This window comes from Ranitomeya imitator, chromosome 2 (genome assembly GCF_032444005.1).
Source record: "Ranitomeya imitator isolate aRanImi1 chromosome 2, aRanImi1.pri, whole genome shotgun sequence".
In the NCBI taxonomy this organism is placed as follows: Eukaryota; Metazoa; Chordata; class Amphibia; order Anura; family Dendrobatidae; genus Ranitomeya; species Ranitomeya imitator.
The window spans coordinates 380,269,417-380,289,218 of record NC_091283.1 but is presented as its reverse complement, the minus strand read 5'-3'; the positions used below and the strand labels follow the sequence as shown (position 1 = coordinate 380,289,218).

Below are 19,802 nucleotides of genomic sequence, written 5' to 3'. Positions count from 1 at the left end.
TTGGGTGTCCTTTTTGCCGTTGGCTGAGTTCGCCCTTAATAATCGGGCCAGCTCGGCTACCTTGGTTTCTCCATTTTTTTGCAATTCTGGGTTCCATCCTCGTTTCTCTTCAGGACAGGTTGAGTCTTCGGACTGTCCTGGTGTGGATTCTGTGGTGGATAGGTTGCAGCAGATCTGGACTCAGGTAGTGGACAATTTGATCTTGTCCCAGGAGAAAGCTCAACTTTTCGCTAATCGCAGACGCCGTGTGGGTCCCCGACTTCGTGTTGGGGATCTGGTTTGGTTATCTTCTCGTCATATTCCTATGAAGGTTTCCTCTCCTAAATTTAAACCTCGTTTTATTGGTCCATATAGGATTTCTGAGGTTCTCAATCCTGTGTCTTTTCGTTTGACCCTCCCAGACTCCTTTTCCATACATAATGTATTCCATAGGTCGTTGTTGCGGAGATACGTGGCACCTATGGTTCCATCTGTTGAGCCTCCTGTCCCGGTTTTGGTGGAGGGGGAATTGGAGTATATTGTGGAGAAGATTTTGGATTCTCGTGTTTCTAGACGGAAACTCCAGTATCTGGTTAAATGGAAGGGTTATGCTCAGGAAGATAATTCCTGGGTTTTTGCCTCTGATGTTCATGCTTCCGATCTTGTTTGTGCCTTTCATGCGGCTCATCCTGGTCGGCCTAGGGGCTCTGGTGAGGGTTCGGTGACCCCTCCTCAAGGGGGGGGTACTGTTGTGAATTCTGTGGCTGAATTCACTCCTGTGGTCACAAGTGGTACTGCAGCTTCTGAGCTTCCTCCCTCAGGTGTTCTGGTGAGCTCGTTAACTGCTTCATTACTTAACTCCGCCTGATGCTGCTATCCTTGCTCCTTGTCAATGTTTCAGTGTTGGATCTGAGCTTCTCCTGATTGTTCCTGTGACCTGCTGCTCTGTATAGCTAAGTGCTTTTTGCTTTTTTGTTGCTTTTTTTCTGTCCAGCTTGTCTTTTGTTTTGCTGGAAGCTCTGAGACGCAAAGGGTGTACCGCCGTGCCGTTAGTTCGGCACGGTGGGTTTTTTTTGCCCCCTTTGCGTGGTTTTGCTTTAGGGTTTTTTGTAGACTGCAAAGTTCGCTTTACTGTCCTCGCTCTGTCCTAGAATATCGGGCCCCACTTTGCTGAATCTATTTCATCCCTTCGTTTTGTCTTTTCATCTTACTCACAGTCATTATATGTGGGGGGCTGCCTTTTCCTTTGGGGAATTTCTCTGGGGCAAGTCAGGCCTATTTTTCTATCTTCAGGCTAGCTAGTTTCTTAGGCTGTGCCGAGTTGCCTAGGTAGTTGTTAGGCGCAATCCACAGCCGCTTTTAGTTGTGTTTAGGATAGGATCAGGTGTGCAGTCTACAGAGTTTCCACGTCTCAGAGCTCGTTCTTGTATTTTTGGGTATTTGTCAGATCACTGTGTGCGCTCTGATCGCTAAGCACACTGTGTTTCTGGATTGCCTTCATAACACCTGTCATTAGCAAACATAACAGTGCTGTGGGGGATGGGCACATCTCTAGATGCATCACAGATCTGTCTCGCAGCTAGACCCGGGACAAAAGACTAGTGAAAACTGATGCCTCACTCACTTATCTCCGTGCCCAAGACCAAGGCACTCCCCCTGTGGTGACCTCACTCAGAGGCTGAATACTCCCCTTTCTTAGAGTTATGACAAGCCATTTCTATACATAACTCTCTGCATTTCATTGGGTTTAGATCCTAGCGATTTCAGTGAGTTATAGATCTCTCAGTGGACATCCGGAATATGTAACTTTTATATTTCTATCCCTGATCGGTGCCATTATACATAACTTTTCATGAACAAGAGTCCCATGCGGATGGAAAATTGCTGTACCAGTTATAGCTGGTATCAGGCGGGAGGGGGTTCAGACAGGAGACTGGCTTTCGCAGCACAAAGCCATAGAAATTCCTCAGTGGATGATGCTGGCTGGTCTCACATTACAGCGATCTAGCAGGAGGGAGGGAGGAAGAGTGGCTTAGAATTCTAGCCTGTGTTGGCAGGCTGTTATGATCTGGTGGCCTAGGAGCAGCATGAGATGGACTCTGGAGAAGGTGGTCCCTGTACTGACCGCAAACCCTGAACCTAGCAGCGCAACTAGAAGTAGCCGTGGGGGGTACCTAACACTCCCTAGACCCCTCGGCACAGCCTTAGATCTAACTTCCCCTAAAGACAGAAACAGGAAACCTATCTTGCCTCAGAGAAAATCCCCAAAGGATAGATAGCCCCCCACAAATATTGACTGTGAGAGGAGAGGGAAATAACATACGCAGATATGAAATCAGATTTTAGCATAGGAGGCCATACTAGCTAAAAAGAAAGAATAGAACAGAGTACTATGCGGTCAGTATAAAAACACTAGAAAATATCCACCACAGAAAATACGAATCACCACATCTGACTAAAGACATGGGGGGGTATATCTGCATCTCCAGAGACACAGCTTGGCTGCAAAAAAAATCCTTCACAGACAAAGCTGGACAAGACAAAAACATGAATATGCACAGAACTGTAAGGTCCACAGCAGGTGGACAGCAAAAACAAAGCCAGGACTTTGTAGAAAAGCACAGCAAACTGGAGAGACCAGCAGGGAAGTGAATCCTCCAAAAACAATGGACAACTGGCAGGGACTAAAGAGTCCTGCAAAGCTATATACCCCAGTCAGTTTTGCAATTAGTAGATACACCTGTCCAATCCTGCAGTCCAGGCACAACTGCATTACCCTCTATAACCACCGGAGGGAGCCCAAAAGCTGAATTCACAACACAGGCAGAGGAAACTGCAGCTGAGAGCTTTGTGTTAGGGCTAGCGGAACACACCAAATAATAAGACAGATAGAGTATGGTGCGTTCGCAGCCCGGGGTCCACCGTGCAGAGATGGAACCTGCTGCCAAGTAATGACGGACTATATGGCGGTTGTTGTGAATTCTGTGGCAGAGCTCCCTCCTGTGGTCACAAGTGGTACTTCGGCTGATTCTCTCTATGAGCTTCCGTTGGTGGAGGAAAGTGGTACTGCGGCTTCTGATTTTCTTTCCTCAGGTGATGTGGTGAAGTCGTTAGGTGCTGCTCTATTTAACTCCACCTAGTGCTTTGATCCTGGCTTCCAGTCAATGTTCTAGTATTGGACTTGCTTCCTCCTGGATCGTTCCTGTGGCCTGCTACTCTGCATAGCTAAGTTCCGCTTTTGTTATTTTTGTTTGCTGTTTTTTCTGTCCAGCTTGCTTATTTGGTTTTTTCTTGCTTGCTGGAAGCTCTGGGACGCAGAGGGTGTACCTCCGTACCGTTAGTCGGTACGGAGGGTCTTTTTGCCCCCTTTGCGTGGTTGTTTGTAGGGTTTTGTGTTGACCGCAAAGTTACCTTTCCTATCCTCGCTCTGTTCAGAAAGTCGGGCCTCACTTTGCTAAATCTATTTCATCTCTGCGTTTGTCTTTTCATCTTACTCACAGTCATTATATGTGGGGGCTGCCTTTTCCTTTGGGGTATTTCTCTGAGGCAAGGTAGGCTTATTTTCTATCTTCAGGCTAGCTAGTTTCTCAGGCTGTGCCGAGTTGCATAGGGAGCGTTAGGCGCAATCCACGGCTGCCTTTAGTTTGGTTGGAGAGGATTAGGGATTGCGGTCAGCAGAGTTCCCACGTCTCAGAGCTCGTTCTATGTTTTTGGGTTATTGTCAGGTCACTATATGTGCTCTGACTTCTATGTCCATTGTGGTACTGAATTACCTAATCATAACAGGCGGTACAAAGTGAATACACACATGGGCTAACCTCACCCTGTGTGAAGGAAGCGAACCCTGTTACGTCACAGGGCCGTGGTACCGCACCAAGAGCGCAAGCAACGAGTCTCAGAACTCAATCCCAAGACACAGAATTTGAGTTCATAGACCTCATGCGCTCGACACCGCTACTGAGGTGTCAGAGTGACAGCAATAGAAGCACGAGAGTGCATGCAGTGCCGCACTGGCGAACGCCACTAACCACCCAGGCTTGGGTCAGGAAAGCGCTGTGAAAGCCACAAGGCGCCGCACTGGCGGTCACAGCAATAAGACGCTGTATTGTGTGTATACGTGCTGATGGCTAAGTCGGGCGCTAGATAGCAAACATACACCTTCCGCGAACAGTCATCCAATAGGGAGGGTTATTTAAAGAGCGACTTTCACTCACAACACACACACATTTACAAATGTACACTAGCGCATGGCCGTGCGGTCATGCGCAGCTTATATAGTTGCAGCACGTTCAGGACCTTCCAATAAAGGACCAATGGGAAGCTGCTACCAAAGTTTTGCCCTTTCAGGACCTTCCTGGAGGACCAATGGGATGTGCTGCAGTACCTGAGCATGTGACCCTCGATCTCCAATGGGAGATCTTGCCCTGGGCATGCTTAGAAAGAGAAAAGCAGGACTTGGCCCCAAAAGCATCTGCTCGCCGCTGCCCAACACTGACTTCAATGGCAGAAGCAGGAAAAGCAGCAGTAACTCTTTGTACAGAGTGAGACTGAGCAAGACGCTGGGACCGACGTCTCTGCTGAGCAGACTCCACTGCGGCTGGATAAGAATGGGAGACCGCAGCGGAGATGGCTCGAGATTCCCCTTGTGCAGAAGCGGGAACTCGACACCTAACTTTACCCCCCCTCCTAGGACCCCCCCCCTCCTTGGGCCTCACTACGCTCGAAGGCAGCAATGAGCTGTGGGGCCCGAATGTTTTCAGCAGGCTCCCAGGACCTGTCCTCTGGGCCATAACCCTTCCAATCCACCAGATAGAGCTTTTTGCCACGTACCACCTTGCACCCCAAAATAGCGTTCACCTCGTAATCGTCCGTAGACTAACCCGATGTCCCGGCAGATGACTCGGAAAACCGGGACATGTATACGGGTTTCAAGAGGGACACATGAAAGGTGTCGGTAATACCCAAGCGTGGAGGAAGGGCCAGACGGTAGACCACAGGGTTAACCTGTTCAAGGACCTTGAAGGGACCCAAGTAGCGAGGTGCAAACTTAGTGGACTCAACACGCAGCCTGATGTTACGGGCGGAGAGCCACACTAAGTCGCCAGGAGCAAAGGTCGAAGCGGGACGCCGATGAGCATCGGCGGAGGACCTCATTCTCTCCTTGGAGGCCCGAATGGCATCCTGAGTGCGGTCCCAAATGTCCCGTGCCTCCACAGCCCAGTCTGCCACCCTGGAGTCAGCAGAAGACACAGGCATGGGCACAGGGACACGCGGATGCTGGCCGTAATTTAGGAGGAATGGAGTCTGACCGGTGAAGTCGGCTACGGCATTGTTAAGCGCAAACTCTGCCCACGGTAGCAAGGATGCCCAGTCATCCTGCCTGGCAGAAACAAAATGTCGTAAATATGTGACCAAGGTCTGGTTGGCCCTCTCTACCAACCCATTCGTCTCGGGATGATATGCCGAAGAGAGATTCAACTCAATACTGAGTAGACGACTAAGCTCTCTCCAGAATCGAGACGCAAACTGGGGACCCCGGTCACTAACAATTTTGTCTGGCATACCGTGTAGGCGAAAGATATGTTTGATGAACAAGACAGCCAACGCCCGTGCAGAAGGTAGCCGTGGAAGAGGCACCAAGTGCACCATTTTGGAAAAATGGTCGGTGATCACCCAGATAATGGTGCAGTTACGAGACTTGGGTAAGCCCACCACAAAGTCCATCCCGACCATCTCCCAGGGCCTGTCCGCCAACGGCAGAGGGTAAAGCAAACCAGCTGGCCGTTGCCGAGGGGACTTGTTCTTGGCGCAAGAGACACACGCCCGAACATATTCTGCGACATCAAGAGCCATATGCGGCCACCAGTATGTCCTCGCCAGTAACTCAGATGTCCTTTTGGAACCAAAATGTCCACCCACCCTGGACGAGTGTGCCCAAGAGAGAACCTCCGGTCGCAAACTGGATGGTACAAAAGTCTTGCCCGGAGGCACAGACTCTAGCGAAACCGGGGCCACAGTTCTCAAGCTCTCGGTGGGGACAATAAGCGGAGGCTCCTCTTCCTCCTCCGCAGATGACACAACGGAGCGAGAGAGAGCGTCGGCCCGAATGTTCTTCTCCCAGAAAGAAAATGGAGGGTGAAATGAAACCGGGAGAAGAATAAGGACCATCTGGCCTGGCGAGAATTCAACCGCTGGGCTGTCTGCAGGTACACCAAATTTTTATGGTCTGTGAAGACTTGGAAGGGAAAACGTGCTCCCTCCAAGAGATGTCTCCACTCCGAGAAAGCCAACTTCATGGCTAGCAACTCCCTGTCCCCGATGGAATAATTCCTCTCTGCTGGTGAGAAGGTCTTAGAAAAGAAGAAGCAAGGATGCTTCCGACCTTGAGCATCCTTTTGGAAGAGGACTGCTCCAGCACCAACAGAAGAGGCATCCACCTCCATGATAAATGGCTTATCAACATCGGGGCGATGTAGGATGGGAGCGCTAGCGAAGTGTGACTTTATGGAGTTAAAGGCCTTGGAGACCTCCTCAGACCACAATTTGGGATTTGCCCCCTTCTTGGTGAGGGCAACCAAGGGAGCTACCAAAGTTGAGAAGTGCGGAATGAATTGGCGATAATAATTAATGAACCCCATAAAGCGCTGCACCGCTTTAAGAGAATGGGGTTCCTGCCAGTCCATCACAGCCTGTAGTTTGGCAGGATCCATAGCCAATCCCTGGGCAGAGATGATGTAGCCTAGGAAAGGTAAGGACTCCTTCTCGAACATACACTTCTCCAACTTGGCATAGAGGGAGTTTGCCCGTAGGAGGTCGAAGACTTTGCAAACATCTCTCCGGTGGGAGTCAATATCTGGAGAGTAGATGAGAATATCATCCAGATAGACTACGACCGAGGTGGAAAGCATATCCCGGAAGATGTCGTTCACAAAGTCTTGGAAAACGGCTGGGGCATTACAGAGCCCGAAGGGCATCACCAGATATTCATAGTGCCCATCCCTGGTGTTAAAAGCCGTCTTCCATTCGTCCCCCTCACGGATGCGAATCAGGTTGTAAGCACCCCGCAGATGTAATTTAGTAAATACCCTTGCTCCCCGAAGCCTATCGAAGAGCTCAGATATCAAGGGCAAAGGATACTTATTCTTAACGGTGATGGCGTTAAGACCCCTGTAGTCTATGCATGGACGCAATTCCCCATTCTTCTTCTGCACGAAGAAGAACCCTGCCCCAGCAGGTGACACTGACTTCCTAATGAATCCTCTTGCCAGATTTTCCTGGATGTACTGTGACTTTGCCTCCGTCTCCGGGAGAGATAACGGATAGACTCGACCCCGGGGAGGCTCAGCACCAGGCAAGAGATCAATAGGACAGTCATAGGGGCGATGGGGCGGAAGGATCTCCGCCGCCTTTTTGGAGAACACGTCTGCATAAGACCAATACTGCTTGGGGAGAGAGGATAGATCTGCGGGTACCTCTGTAGTAGCAACCTGAATGCACTCCCTCTGACACCTACCCCCACAAGATTCGCCCCATCCCAGAATTCTGCCTGAGGACCACTCGATATGAGGAGAGTGGTACCGTAGCCAAGGTATTCCCAACAGGACCTCATCAATTCCCTCAGGAATTATGAGCAGAGATATAATCTCCTGATGAGATGGCGACATGGACAGAGTAAAAGGGATGGTCTGGTGTGTTATCTGTGAGGGCAGTGTCGACCCATTCACCACTCGTACCGTTACTTGTTGAGCTAGCATAACCAGGGGTATTGCGTGACGTTGGGCGAAGGCAGAAGACATAAAATTGCCCTCCGCCCCAGAATCCACGCAGAGCTCTACCGAGTGGGAGAATGAGCCTATAATAATTGTCCCCTTAAAGGACAATTTAGAGGCAAACGTCGCCGTGTCTAGTGTACCTCCACCTACTACCACTAGACGCTGACGTTTCCTCGACCGCTGAGGACATCTGGTGGCTAGATGTCCTGACTGCTGGCAAACATGACAGACCTTGAGTGCACAAGCGGTCCGGGACTTAGATCCCGCTTGTGACACTTCCATGGCCTCATGTGACTCAGGAACCAGGACCGGAGATTCCAGAGGTTTGGCGAAGGTAGGAGTCAGCCGAAACCTCTGCCTACACTGGGCTCGCTCTAACCTCCGCTCGTTAAAACGGAGGTCAATTCGAGTGGAGACAGTTATTAACTCCTCCAGTGTGGCAGGAATCTCCCTAGTGGCCAGAGCGTCCTTAACATGATCAGCCAGGCCCCTCCAAAATATGGGGATAAGGGCTTTATCCGACCAGTCCAGCTCAGAAGCTAAAGTGCGGAATTGGACGGCAAAATGACTGACCAAGGACTCACCCTGAGTTATTGCCAGCAGTTGGAGCGCAGTATCATGGGTGACTTGAGGTCCTAAAAAGACCTGTTTCAGAGTGCTCAGGAACAGAGGAGCACTCTGCACCACATGATCGCCACGCTCCCACAGCGGCGTAGCCCATTCCAACGCCCTGTCCGACAAGAGAGACACTATAAATCCCACCTTAGCTCGCTCTGTGGGAAAACGTGCAGCCAGGAGCTCGAGGTGAATAGAGCACTGACTCACGAATCCCCTACAAAATTTGCTATCACCAGAAAATTTTTCTGGCAGCGGGAGGCGAGATAATGTCGGAACAGGGGTGGCAATGGACAAGGTTGCTGCAGCCACGCTAGCAGCCTGTACAGCAACTGCGGTAACATCCACAGCTGAGGTTGAGCTCTCAAGAGCCGCCAACCTACCCTCCAGCTGCTGGATATACCACAAGGATTGCTGTTTGTCCGTCATTACTAGCCAGACCCTGGCGCTAGTGTAATGTTAGGGCTAGCGGAACGCACCAAATAATAAGACAGATAGAGTATGGTGCGTTCGCAGCCCGGGGTCCACCGTGCAGAGATGGAACCTGCTGCCAAGTAATGACGGACTATATGGCGGTACAAAGTGAATACATACATGGGCTAACCTCACCCTGTGTGAAGGAAGCGAACCCTGTTACGTCACAGGGCCGTGGTACCGCACCAAGAGCGCAAGCAACGAGTCTCAGAACTCAATCCCAAGACACAGGATTTGAGTACATAGACCTCATGCGCTCGACACCGCTACTGAGGTGTCAGAGTAACAGCAATAGAAGCACGAGAGTGCATGCAGTGCCGCACTGGCGAACGCCACTAACCACCCAGGCTTGGGTCAGGAAAGTGCTGTGAAAGCACAAGGCGCCGCACTGGCGGTCACAGCAATAAGACGCTGTATTGTGTGTATACGTGCTGATGGCTAAGTCGGGCGCTAGATAGCAAACATACACCTTCCGCGAACAGTCATCCAATAGAGAGGGTTATTTAAAGAGCGACTTTCACTCACAACACACACACATTTACAAATGTACACTAGCGCATGGCCGTGCGGTCATGAGCAGTTTATATAGTTGCAGCACGTTCAGGACCTTCCAATAAAGGACCAATGGGAAGCTGCTACCAAAGTTTTGCCCTTTCAGGACCTTCCTGGAAGACCAATGGGATGTGCTGCAGTACCTGAGCATGTGACCCTCGATCTCCAATGGGAAATCTTGCCCTGGGCATGCTCAGAAAGAGAAAAGCAGGACTTAGCCCCAAAAGCATCTGCTCGCCGCTGCCCAACACTGACTTCAATGGCAGAAGCAGGAAAAGTAGCAGTAACTCTTTGTACAGAGTGAGACTGAGCAAGACGCTGGGACCGACGTCTCTGCTGAGCAGACTCCACTGCGGCTGGATAAGAATGGGAGACCGCAGCGGAGATGGCTCGAGATTCCCCTTGTGCAGAAGCGGGAACTCGACACCTAACACTTTGTATGTGTAATTGAAGTAATCAGAACTTCTTCCTATTTCCTGACAAAAGGGTTTGGAGGATACTCTTAAAAGACAAAGTACTGTCACATATCTACTTAGAACTGCTTTATCGATGTCTGCGTTTGTCAGTAGGTGCCACCTTATTTCATCCGTTGGTGATGGTGGATACATCTTGGTCAGTATCTCTAGACATTGCAGGCACTGTCCAGCCAGGGATACTAGTGTAGTTGGAACATGTGTTCTACCCAGCCAGATACAATGGGTGTGAGTGCTGTTCATTATCTCAGTGGTAGTTATCAGCTCCCTGCTCTGTTCAATGGTGTAGTACCACACCATACTTTAACTCCCATTGTACTGCTGAGAATTCACAGGTGTTGTCCTTAGTTTACCTTTGACATCTCTGGTTCTATTCCTGCTGATATCCTCATTCTGACCCAGCTTGATCCTGACTTTGTTTTTTCTTTTATCCTTCATTACTTTGACCGTAGCGTGTTGGACTTTGTTTTTAACTGTCCTCCTGGTATCTGACCTTGGCGATTCCTTTGGCTACAATTTTGTCTCATGATTTTGCTCTTGGTTTGGCCTTTCAGTTACTGATCTGGCTAGTGTGACTATCCTGTCTTCAGGCTCGCTTTGTCATCAAGTAGCTGATCCGTTGATACAACTCAGGGGTCCCAATATAACTCCAAATTTGTGGAAGGCTGCAATTCGTCTATCTAAAGGTACCTTCACACATAACGATATTGTTAACGATATCGTTGCTTTTTGTGACGTAGCAACGATATCGTTAATAAAATCGCTATGTGTGACAGCGACCAACGATCAGGCCCCTGCTGGGAGATCGTTGGTCGCTGAACAAAGTCCAGAACTTTATTTCGTCGCTGGATCTCCCGTGGACATCGCTGGATCGGCGTGTGTGACACCGATCCAGCGATGTCTTCACTGGTAACCAGGGTAAACATCGGGTAACTAAGCGCAGGGCCGCGCTTAGTAACCCGATGTTTACCCTGGTTACCATGCTAAAAGTAAAAAAAAACAAACACTAGATACTTACCTACCGCTGTCTGTCCTCCAGCGCTGCGCTCTGCACTCCTCCTGTACTGTCTGTGAGCCGGAAAGCAGAGCGGTGACGTCACCGCTCTGCTTTCCGGCTCCCAGACAGTACAGGAGGAGAGCAGAGAAGCAGAGCGCAGCGCTGGAGGACAGACAGTGGTAGGTAAGTATGTAGTGTTTGTTTTTTTTTACTTTTAGCATGGTAACCAGGGTAAACATCGGGTTACTAAGCGCGGCCCTGCGCTTAGTTACCCGATGTTTACCCTGGTTACCGGCATCGTTGGTCGCTGGAGAGCGGTCTGTGTGACAGCTCTCCAGCGACCAAACAGCGACGCTGCAGCGATCCGGATCGTTGTCGGTATCGCTGCAGCGTCGCTAAATGTGAAGGGGCCTTAAGACCTGCTGGATGGCTTGGCTAGCGTCAAGTCTGTCTGAGGTTACCTTTTTGAGTTGACTACATCTTACGGACTTTACATGTGTTTTGGTTTGTTTTTGCATTTCAGAGATTGGCTTGATTGAATTGTTTGGCTAATCACAGTGATCGCTAATCATGGGAGCACAAAAGTCCCCAGGTGATAAATTCAGATGGCCCCCTGACAAGGGACAGCAGTCAGTTTTACTCAAGTCACTGCGTGATTAAATATGATGGCTGCTTCCTACTGCTTTGTACAATTGCTTTGTGGAAACTCTTTACCTGCAGCATTGTACATGTATGGGAGATGTATGGGCGTGGTAAAAGGAACCTGACGAGTGATTCATGCTTCACAAACCATGAGCTGCATAAATCAGAACCTGTCTGCAGGATTGCAGCCACAAATGTTCTTCTCTGAAATGCTCCAGTATTTTTACAGAAAACATGGTTTAAAGATGGGGTAAGGACTTTAGAGAGAGATAAGAAATGAGACTAGTCTAGCGTCTTCCCTGGCAAGCTTCTCTCCACACCGCTCTAGTTGATTAACAGATCTCTCCCTATGTACACAATTGGCTAGAGAAGTGTAGGGAGAAGGCGGTCAGTGGTGGCGCAGGAGCGTTTCAGAGGGAAACATACCTGGCTGCAATTGAGCATCCAGGATCTGAGTCACGTTGTCCGCGGTTTGTAAAGCATAAATCACGTGATGGTTCTCTTTAACGTTATATCACTGCTTGTGACTCATTTCTTCGGTTCTTCTGTCCCAATCTCTGTGGATGTTTTCTGCACTTCATATCTTTTTTATTCAATATTTAATAAACATTTAGATATTGTTGATTTTTTTTTCTTTTAGATTTGTTCTGTGTTTTTGGTGCTGGATTGGAGATAATCTGTGTTAAATATCTGTAAGGGACTATAATGGGATTGTGTGTTATACCGGGGCAGGACGGGGCCATGACTGGATGTGGTGATCATGTGAGGCCGGTAACAGCTCCGGAGGTTTCTTACATGGGATCTTTATGATGTTATATCATCATCTTCTCCCCATTCAGGTCCCTACAATATCGGATTCTCTTAGTGGAGATCTTCTATATAAGAGACTTCTCCTGAGTGACCCTACAAGGACGGATAGGGACAGAGACAACATGGTGGAGAGGATATTACACCTCACCTTAGAGATCCTCTTCCGTCTTACTGGAGAGGTGAGAGATTCTGATGATGTCACATTATATCATTCTTATCTATGGGAATAACAGATGGCCAGAATTAGAGAGGTGATAACTCTGGAAATGTCTGTAGTGAGATTGATGTGTCTCTCCATAACCAGGACTACACAGTAGAGAAGACCTCTAGTGGCAACTGTCAGGCCCCTGTGTCTGAGGGATTGGGCAGACCCCTGAGCCCAATCATGGGACCTCCACCTCACCCTCTGATACATAAGGACATCAATGACCAGAAGATCCTAGAACTTGCCTACAAGATGATTGAGCTGCTGACTGGAGAGGTGACACTGCTAGGAATGCTGGGACATTATACAGTTACACTGTGAAGAGATGGGGGATGACCGTATCATTGTATGTGTCAGGTTCGCATAAGGTGTCAGAATGTCACCATCTATTTCTCCATGGAGGAGTGGGAGTATTTAGAAGGACACAAAGATTTGTACAAGGACATCATGATGGAGGTTCCCCAGCCCCTCACATCAACAGGTAATAGACAGGACTAAATACACACGGCCTATAATCTAGAAGTAGATAATGAATTCAATCCCTGTATGTGTTTTCTCCAGTTCTATCCAGTAAGAGGACAATACCAGAGAGATGTCTCCGTCTTCTTCTTCCACAGGACTGTAAACAAGAAGATCCCTATGTTCCTCAGGATCATCAGGTAGATGGAGAGAAGGTGTCATGAAATTTCCTCTATGTTGTATAGAAGGCTGTGAAGGTCTTGTATTTAGTCTTATTTTATCCACCAGTATTATACACTAATGGAAAAATTTTAAAATTTGTGACACCTGTCCTCTCCTATTTGAGACTGTATGGAATAGACCCCTGAACTCTGTGCGTAAATCCATTGGAAGATTGACTGATCTGAGCAACTTCAAATAAGGCAGCATAATCTGGGCTAGGGCCTTTATTTCAAAAACTTCCAACCTTGTGGGGTTTTTGACATGCAATGATCTCCAGAGTAAACTAAGAATGTTATGATCAAGGAAAAACCTCCAATGAAAGGGGATCCTATGGACATAATCAACTTTTCAAAGAAGATGTAAGAGATTATTTTCAAGAACAGGTCAAGCAAATTTCATATATATACAGCTCTGGTGTCCATCTAATGAGTCTGAATGCACTTGTTGCTTTTTAGTACCCATGCTATTAATGCAGACAACCAGTTGCAATGCCATTGCTGTCTGAGAGAATTAAAGAGATAAAATTTGATTGGGTGCAAGACCACAAAAAATATATTACTGAGCAGTGGAAAACATTGTTCCAGATGTCTGTTGCACAATACACATTAACGGGTGAGAATTTCACACATGTAGAATGAATCCATGAACGCTTCCTGTCAGCGATTAACATTTCAGGCTGGTAGAGGTGAATTAATGATGTAGTGAATGTTTTCCAAGTACATTCATGGTCCTTTGATACCTTTGCATGGACATTTAGACAATAGGGTTTACTTAACCATTTCGCCACAAGTGTCATATAGTCTTGGATTACTTCCAAAAGCATGACAGCAAATTTTGTTTGCTTCCCTGGCTTTCCGTCTCCAGATGTTAATCCTATAGAGATTCTTTGGAATGGGATAGAATGGGTTGTTAAGGGCACATCAGTACCTCCATCTAATTTGCAGAAACTGCAAGCAGCTACCCTCTTAAGTATGGGTCAATATTCTTGCGGAACAATTTAGTTGTTATGTGGAATCTCTGACTCGATGAATTACTGAGGTTCTAAAGGCCAATAGAGGTAAAATTCTTGGTGGGTGTCTCTAATAATGTGGCCATTCACTGTTTGTTTCATACTTGGTGGAGATGACAGGGTAAAGCTGATCATAGACATTAAATGTTGTCTGGATCTTCTCACAATTTTCTGGTTATGGAGACTGCTGGTTAGAATTAGGAGAAGACAGCTTGGATTTATACATGAGACTTGCAGTTATGTGATATAAAATGCTATCAGAACATGTATGGTCATCATGTTCATTTATGATCGTTTTTGTTATTCATTTCACACAACTTCCCTATCTCTATATGACTTTTACAATATTTGTTTCAGGGTAAATATCTGACCCATAATAATGCTACAGAGATATATGTGACGGGGGATGAGTGGTGTAAAGAGGAGATTTCTACAGATAACAACACAGGTGAGTAGTAACCACTAAAAGCAGAAAAAGTATAGATTTCACTCAGTCAATGGACTGTAGAATTAGGTTTTGAATTGTTTAGGGTTTGTTAACACAGTTTGTTGATGTAGACTTTTCACATAAAGCTTTTTTTGAGCAAAAACATACCCTTTACACTATTTTGTACAATCATCTCTCTGCATCTGAGCTGCTGAAGAAGAAATATTTTGTGATCACAGGATGCTCTAAATGTACCATTGAAGTTCTATGTTCACATCTTATACCTGTCTGGTAGCGAGAGGGTGGAAGGTGGGGGCTGAGTTTCGGCTGTGCTACTTCATGAGAAATTAAGATATACCATGTGACCAGGGCTGGGGAAAAAATTGGAGAAGTGAAATAACAGCTAGGAGTGTTCCGGGAAAATTGACTACATAAAACAGATTAAGTATAACTTTATTAGCTGTAGAAAAGTAAGTCACATGAGTATACTTAATTTTAGTGCGTGCAAAAAGATGTCCATATTCTGTAAGCTAGGTAGTCTACGAATGAACCAGGAAATGGAAACTATGGCTTGCAGAGGACATTGATGTAAATTTTTGTGGTGGAATCCAATTTTTTGTAGGCATTCATCAAGTACAAAAAAAGAAGTATAATGGACTTGTCCTTTTTTCATGTATCCATAGCTTAGTTTCATTAAAAAAAATCAAAGCCCTACACTTTCTTCAAAGCCATGGCTTATTTTGACATGACCATATTGTGCCTCTTATTTGCCTGTTCAGTGTTAGACTGCATGTAGCTGTCAGGGAGGGTATGAGTTCGAGACTACCGTATTGTACTTACAGTCTTAGTTATGAGTCACCAAGAGCAGATAACTGGAAAAGATTAGTGACAGACAGTGAAACATGAACCTATAGAGAGGTCAAAAAATGTAAGCGTCGACTTCAACATCGAAGTTAAAAATGAAAAGAGCACAAGTCTGGTGGTCTTATATCGTAATCTATTAGTGCCTGTTTATAGTCTACTTTCTTAGTCAGTTGATAATTGAATTGCATTACAATTTCTATTATAATAATAATAATCTTTATTTTTATATAGCGCTAACATATTCCGTAGCGCTTTACAGGTTGCAGGTTTACAGGGTCGTCGCTGTCCCCGTTGAGGCTCACAATCTAAATTCCCTATCAGTATGTCTTTGGACATATATTAAAATGTGTTAAATATATAGTAATATGAATATCCTTTCACTGTAATTGAAAAACAATAAAAGAAGTTTTATTCTTTACAGATGACTTTACCAGGAGCTTAGAGGGACATCTAATGTTTTCAGATATTGCTACAGATGATTATGGCATCCCTTCAGCTACATGGGAACAGCATGCCATTATCCCAGATTCACCTCAAGCCCATCTAAGAAGAAATCTGTCATCTGATCCTTTTCAACAAATCCATTCTTCTGCTTCATTAATTACCAATATGCAAAACGAAAGTCACATAAGGGTTTTTGAACATCAAATAACTCAAATAAGGGAAAAAACATTTTCATGTTCAGAATGTGGAAAATGTTATAGTATTAAATCAAGACTTATAACACATCAGAGAAGTCACACAGGGGAAAAGCCATATTTATGTTCTGAATGTGGGAAATTTTTTAAACGGAAATCAGTTTTAGTTGTACATCAGAGAATTCACACAGGGGAGAAACCATATTCATGTTCAGAATGTGGGAAATGCTTTTCAAAGAGATCACATCTTGTTACACATCAGAGAAGTCACACAGGGGAAAAGCCATATTTATGTTCAGAATGTGGGAAATATTATAGCGAGAAATCAAAACTTGCTACACATCAGAGAATTCACACAGGGGAGAAGCCATTTTCATGTTCAGAGTGTGGAAAATGTTTTAATCAGAAAAAAAATCTTGTTACACATCAGAGAATTCACACAGGGGAGAAGCCATTTTTATGTTCCGAATGTGGGAAATGTTATAGTGAGAAATCCAAACTTGTTACACATCAGAAGATGCACACAGGAAATAAGCCATTTTCATGTTCAAAATGTGGAAAATGTTTTACAGAGAAATCACATCTTGTTACACATCAGAGAAGTCATACTGGAGAAAAGCCATTTTCATGTTCAGAATGTGGGAAATGTTATAATGAGAAATCCAATCTTGTTAAACATCAGAGAATTCACACAGGGGAGAAGCCATTTTCATGCTCAGAATGTGGTAAATGTTTTAATCGAAAGTCAAATCTTGTAACACATGAGAGAATTCACACAGGGGAGAAGCCTTTTTCATGTTTTGAATGCGGAAAATGTTTTAGTCGAAAATTAATTCTTGTTGCACATCAGAGAATTCATACAGGGGATAAGCCATTTTCATGTTCAGAATGTGGGCAACATTATAGCGAGAAATCCAAACTTCTTACACATCAGAGAATTCACACAGGTGAGAAGCCATTTTCATGTTCACAATGTGGAAAATGTTTTAATCGGAAAACGCATCTTGTTAGACATCAAAAAAGTCACACAAAGGATAAGCCATTTTCATGTTCAGAATGTGGGAAATGTTATCGCGAGAAATTCAAACTTGTTACACATCAGAGAATTCATACAGGGGAGAAGCCATTTTCATGTTCAGAATGTGGGAAGTATTTTAATCGGAAAACAAATCTTGTTAGACATAAGAAAATTCACACAGGGGATGAGGCATGTTCAGAATGTGGTAAAAGTTTTACAGAAAAATCATGTCTTGTTGCACATCAGAGAATTCATATAGGGGAGAAATCATTTTTATGTTCCTAATGTGGGAATTTTTTTTTAGTCTTATTAAACATCAGAGAAATCCAACAGGGGAAAAGCCATCTTCATGATCGAAATGTGGGAAATTTTTTAAAAAGAAAAATTTTAGGCTTCATTCAGACTTGAATATTTTCTTATAAACAGGAAAAATACAGACCTTTGTTCATCAGTGTTTTGGATCCAAGTTTCATCTGTGTATTGCCAGTGTGTACCGTCAGTGATTTTCACGTATGAAAAATAAATAAATAAATTGCAATGCTCCTCCTATCCTTTGTATTCTTAATCACAGACAGCATGTGGATTGCACAGGGTGTGTTCTATTGAAAAAATAAAATTTAGTTTTATTCAAAGTCTCACCCCCTATAATTGTTACACATAATGATCTGTAATATCCTTTTAAAAATTATTTCTTTTGATTGTGTTAAAAAGGTGGCTCAATGATAGACCATGGACACTTACTAGCTGTTAAAATAGGATTTGGGTAGTTTTAATATAGACCAGCAATAAGATCCCTGTGTATTCGGCTTCGGACGCTGTCCATCCCACACTTGAAATGAATGGAGCGGAGGGCGAGCATGTGCCGTAGCACGCACTCGCACTCTATTCACTGTCCAGTGCTACCGTCGCAGCCAATGAAGTTCTTTGATTCTCAGAAAAAAACAAGAATCCCGACAAGACAACAATCTCACGTGATCAGTGGGCAACATGGTGGTACAGTGGTTAGCACTGCAACCTTGCAGCGCTGGGGTCCTGGGTTCAAATCCCACCAAGGACAACATTTGCAAGGAGTTTGTATGTTCTTCCGGTGTTTACGTGGGTTTACTCCGGGTTCTTCGGTTCTCTCACACTCCAGAAGACATACTGATAGGGAATCTAGATTGTGAGCCCCAATGGGGACATTGCCGTGTATGTAAAGCGCTGTGGAATTAATGACGCTATATAAGTAAGTAAAATAAATAAATTAGTAAGGTGAAGAGTCTGTTTGGTCCATGGAAAAGTCAAGAAGAAATGCTAAACGGCGAACCAAAACACAAGAATCCAAGGAGAAGGAATGTGTTAATAAACTTGATGATTTAATAAAACAAAAAGAAAAAAAGTGAGCTGCACAGCTACAGAATCCAAAGAGGCGCTGAATGGAGACTTTCAGTAAGTGGTAATCCAATAGGTAAACGGAGGTGCTCGTGTGAAAATGAGAGATCAAATCATGGTAAATCATAGAACAAACGCGGCAGCACTCACCGGTCCTGTAGTCAGAAGTTCCTTTATTCAAATATAGACAAGCATCTTTACGGCTCGGGGGAACAGGGCAGTGAGAGGAGTGTGCAGGAGGAGACGACGGCCGTTTCGCGCTTGAAACAGCGCTTCTAGGGGACCCGTTGAAGCGCTGTTTCAAGCGCAAAATGGCCGTCGTCTCCTCTCCTATGATTTACCAAAACTTGATGATTTATTTGATGTCATTCATGATGTTGCCCATGAAACTTATAAAACTTCAGGAAGACCGTGAGTTCTTGCTTACTCAAAGATAAAAATGTTGTCATGGAAGCATGGGACAACTAGACAGAAAGCTGGCCAAGGTTGAGGAAAGAAGATTTCAGAGAGAATTACAGGTACAGAAACAAAGAAAAGAAAACTGAGTGAGTTCAGCAGTCGACAGCTTCTGCTGAACTTTGCAGCAACAAGGGCACTTGAGACAGCAATAGTGATGAGGTCGAAGGGCATTTTAGTCCCAAGAAACTTAAGTCAGTAAAATCTTTCAACATTGTGACTCCTGTATTTTGCTCATAGATTCTACTTTTAACATTGTGACTACGGAAGTTGCTGCAGCTCTAAACAGAACTAATACTAGTGATAGAAAAGCGACATACCTGCTTGTTGCTGTTTTTCAGTCTCTTGGCCATGATCCAGACAGTTTCATGTTGAATAGTCAATCTATCAGACAGGCTCGTCGCCGGCATCGAGAGATTGCAGCAAATGCTATCAAAGCTTCCACTGATAGCAGTGGTCAACTGTCTGTACACTAGGACAGAAAATGAATTTGCAAGCCAGACCCGAAATGAAACTGCTGAGTGACTGGCAGTACTAATGTCGGTCAGGAGGAGCTGAGAAGTTGTCAGTCCCAGAGATACTGACACATGTAGACCCATTCAAATTAATGGGTCTATGCAGATGTCTGGATATTTTGACGGACCGTGTGTCCGTGTGCAAAACATGCAGACATGTCCATTCTTATCCGGACGCACGGCCTGCCAAACGTCCCGCTCACGTGCACACGGAGAACAACAGCAGCACGATCAGGGGACAATGAATGAAAGAAAACCCGATGTGGTGTCCCCCCTATATTTTACAACCAACCCGGCAAAACTC

The 19,802-nt window shown here is 45.5% G+C and overlaps 1 protein-coding gene across 1 annotated transcript in view; it reads left to right on the top strand.

Moving 5' to 3' along the window:
• The window catches only part of LOC138664057 (zinc finger protein 665-like), a 78,584-nt gene that overhangs the window by 8,997 nt on the left and 49,785 nt on the right, over positions 1-19,802 (top strand). The window contains exons 6-11 of the mRNA XM_069750474.1: positions 12,344-12,493; positions 12,619-12,795; positions 12,877-13,000; positions 13,081-13,178; positions 14,567-14,657; positions 15,922-17,345. Of these exons, the coding sequence (XP_069606575.1) occupies positions 12,344-12,493; positions 12,619-12,795; positions 12,877-13,000; positions 13,081-13,178; positions 14,567-14,657; positions 15,922-17,345 (2,064 nt within the window). The remainder of the gene's footprint in view (positions 1-12,343; positions 12,494-12,618; positions 12,796-12,876; positions 13,001-13,080; positions 13,179-14,566; positions 14,658-15,921; positions 17,346-19,802) is intronic.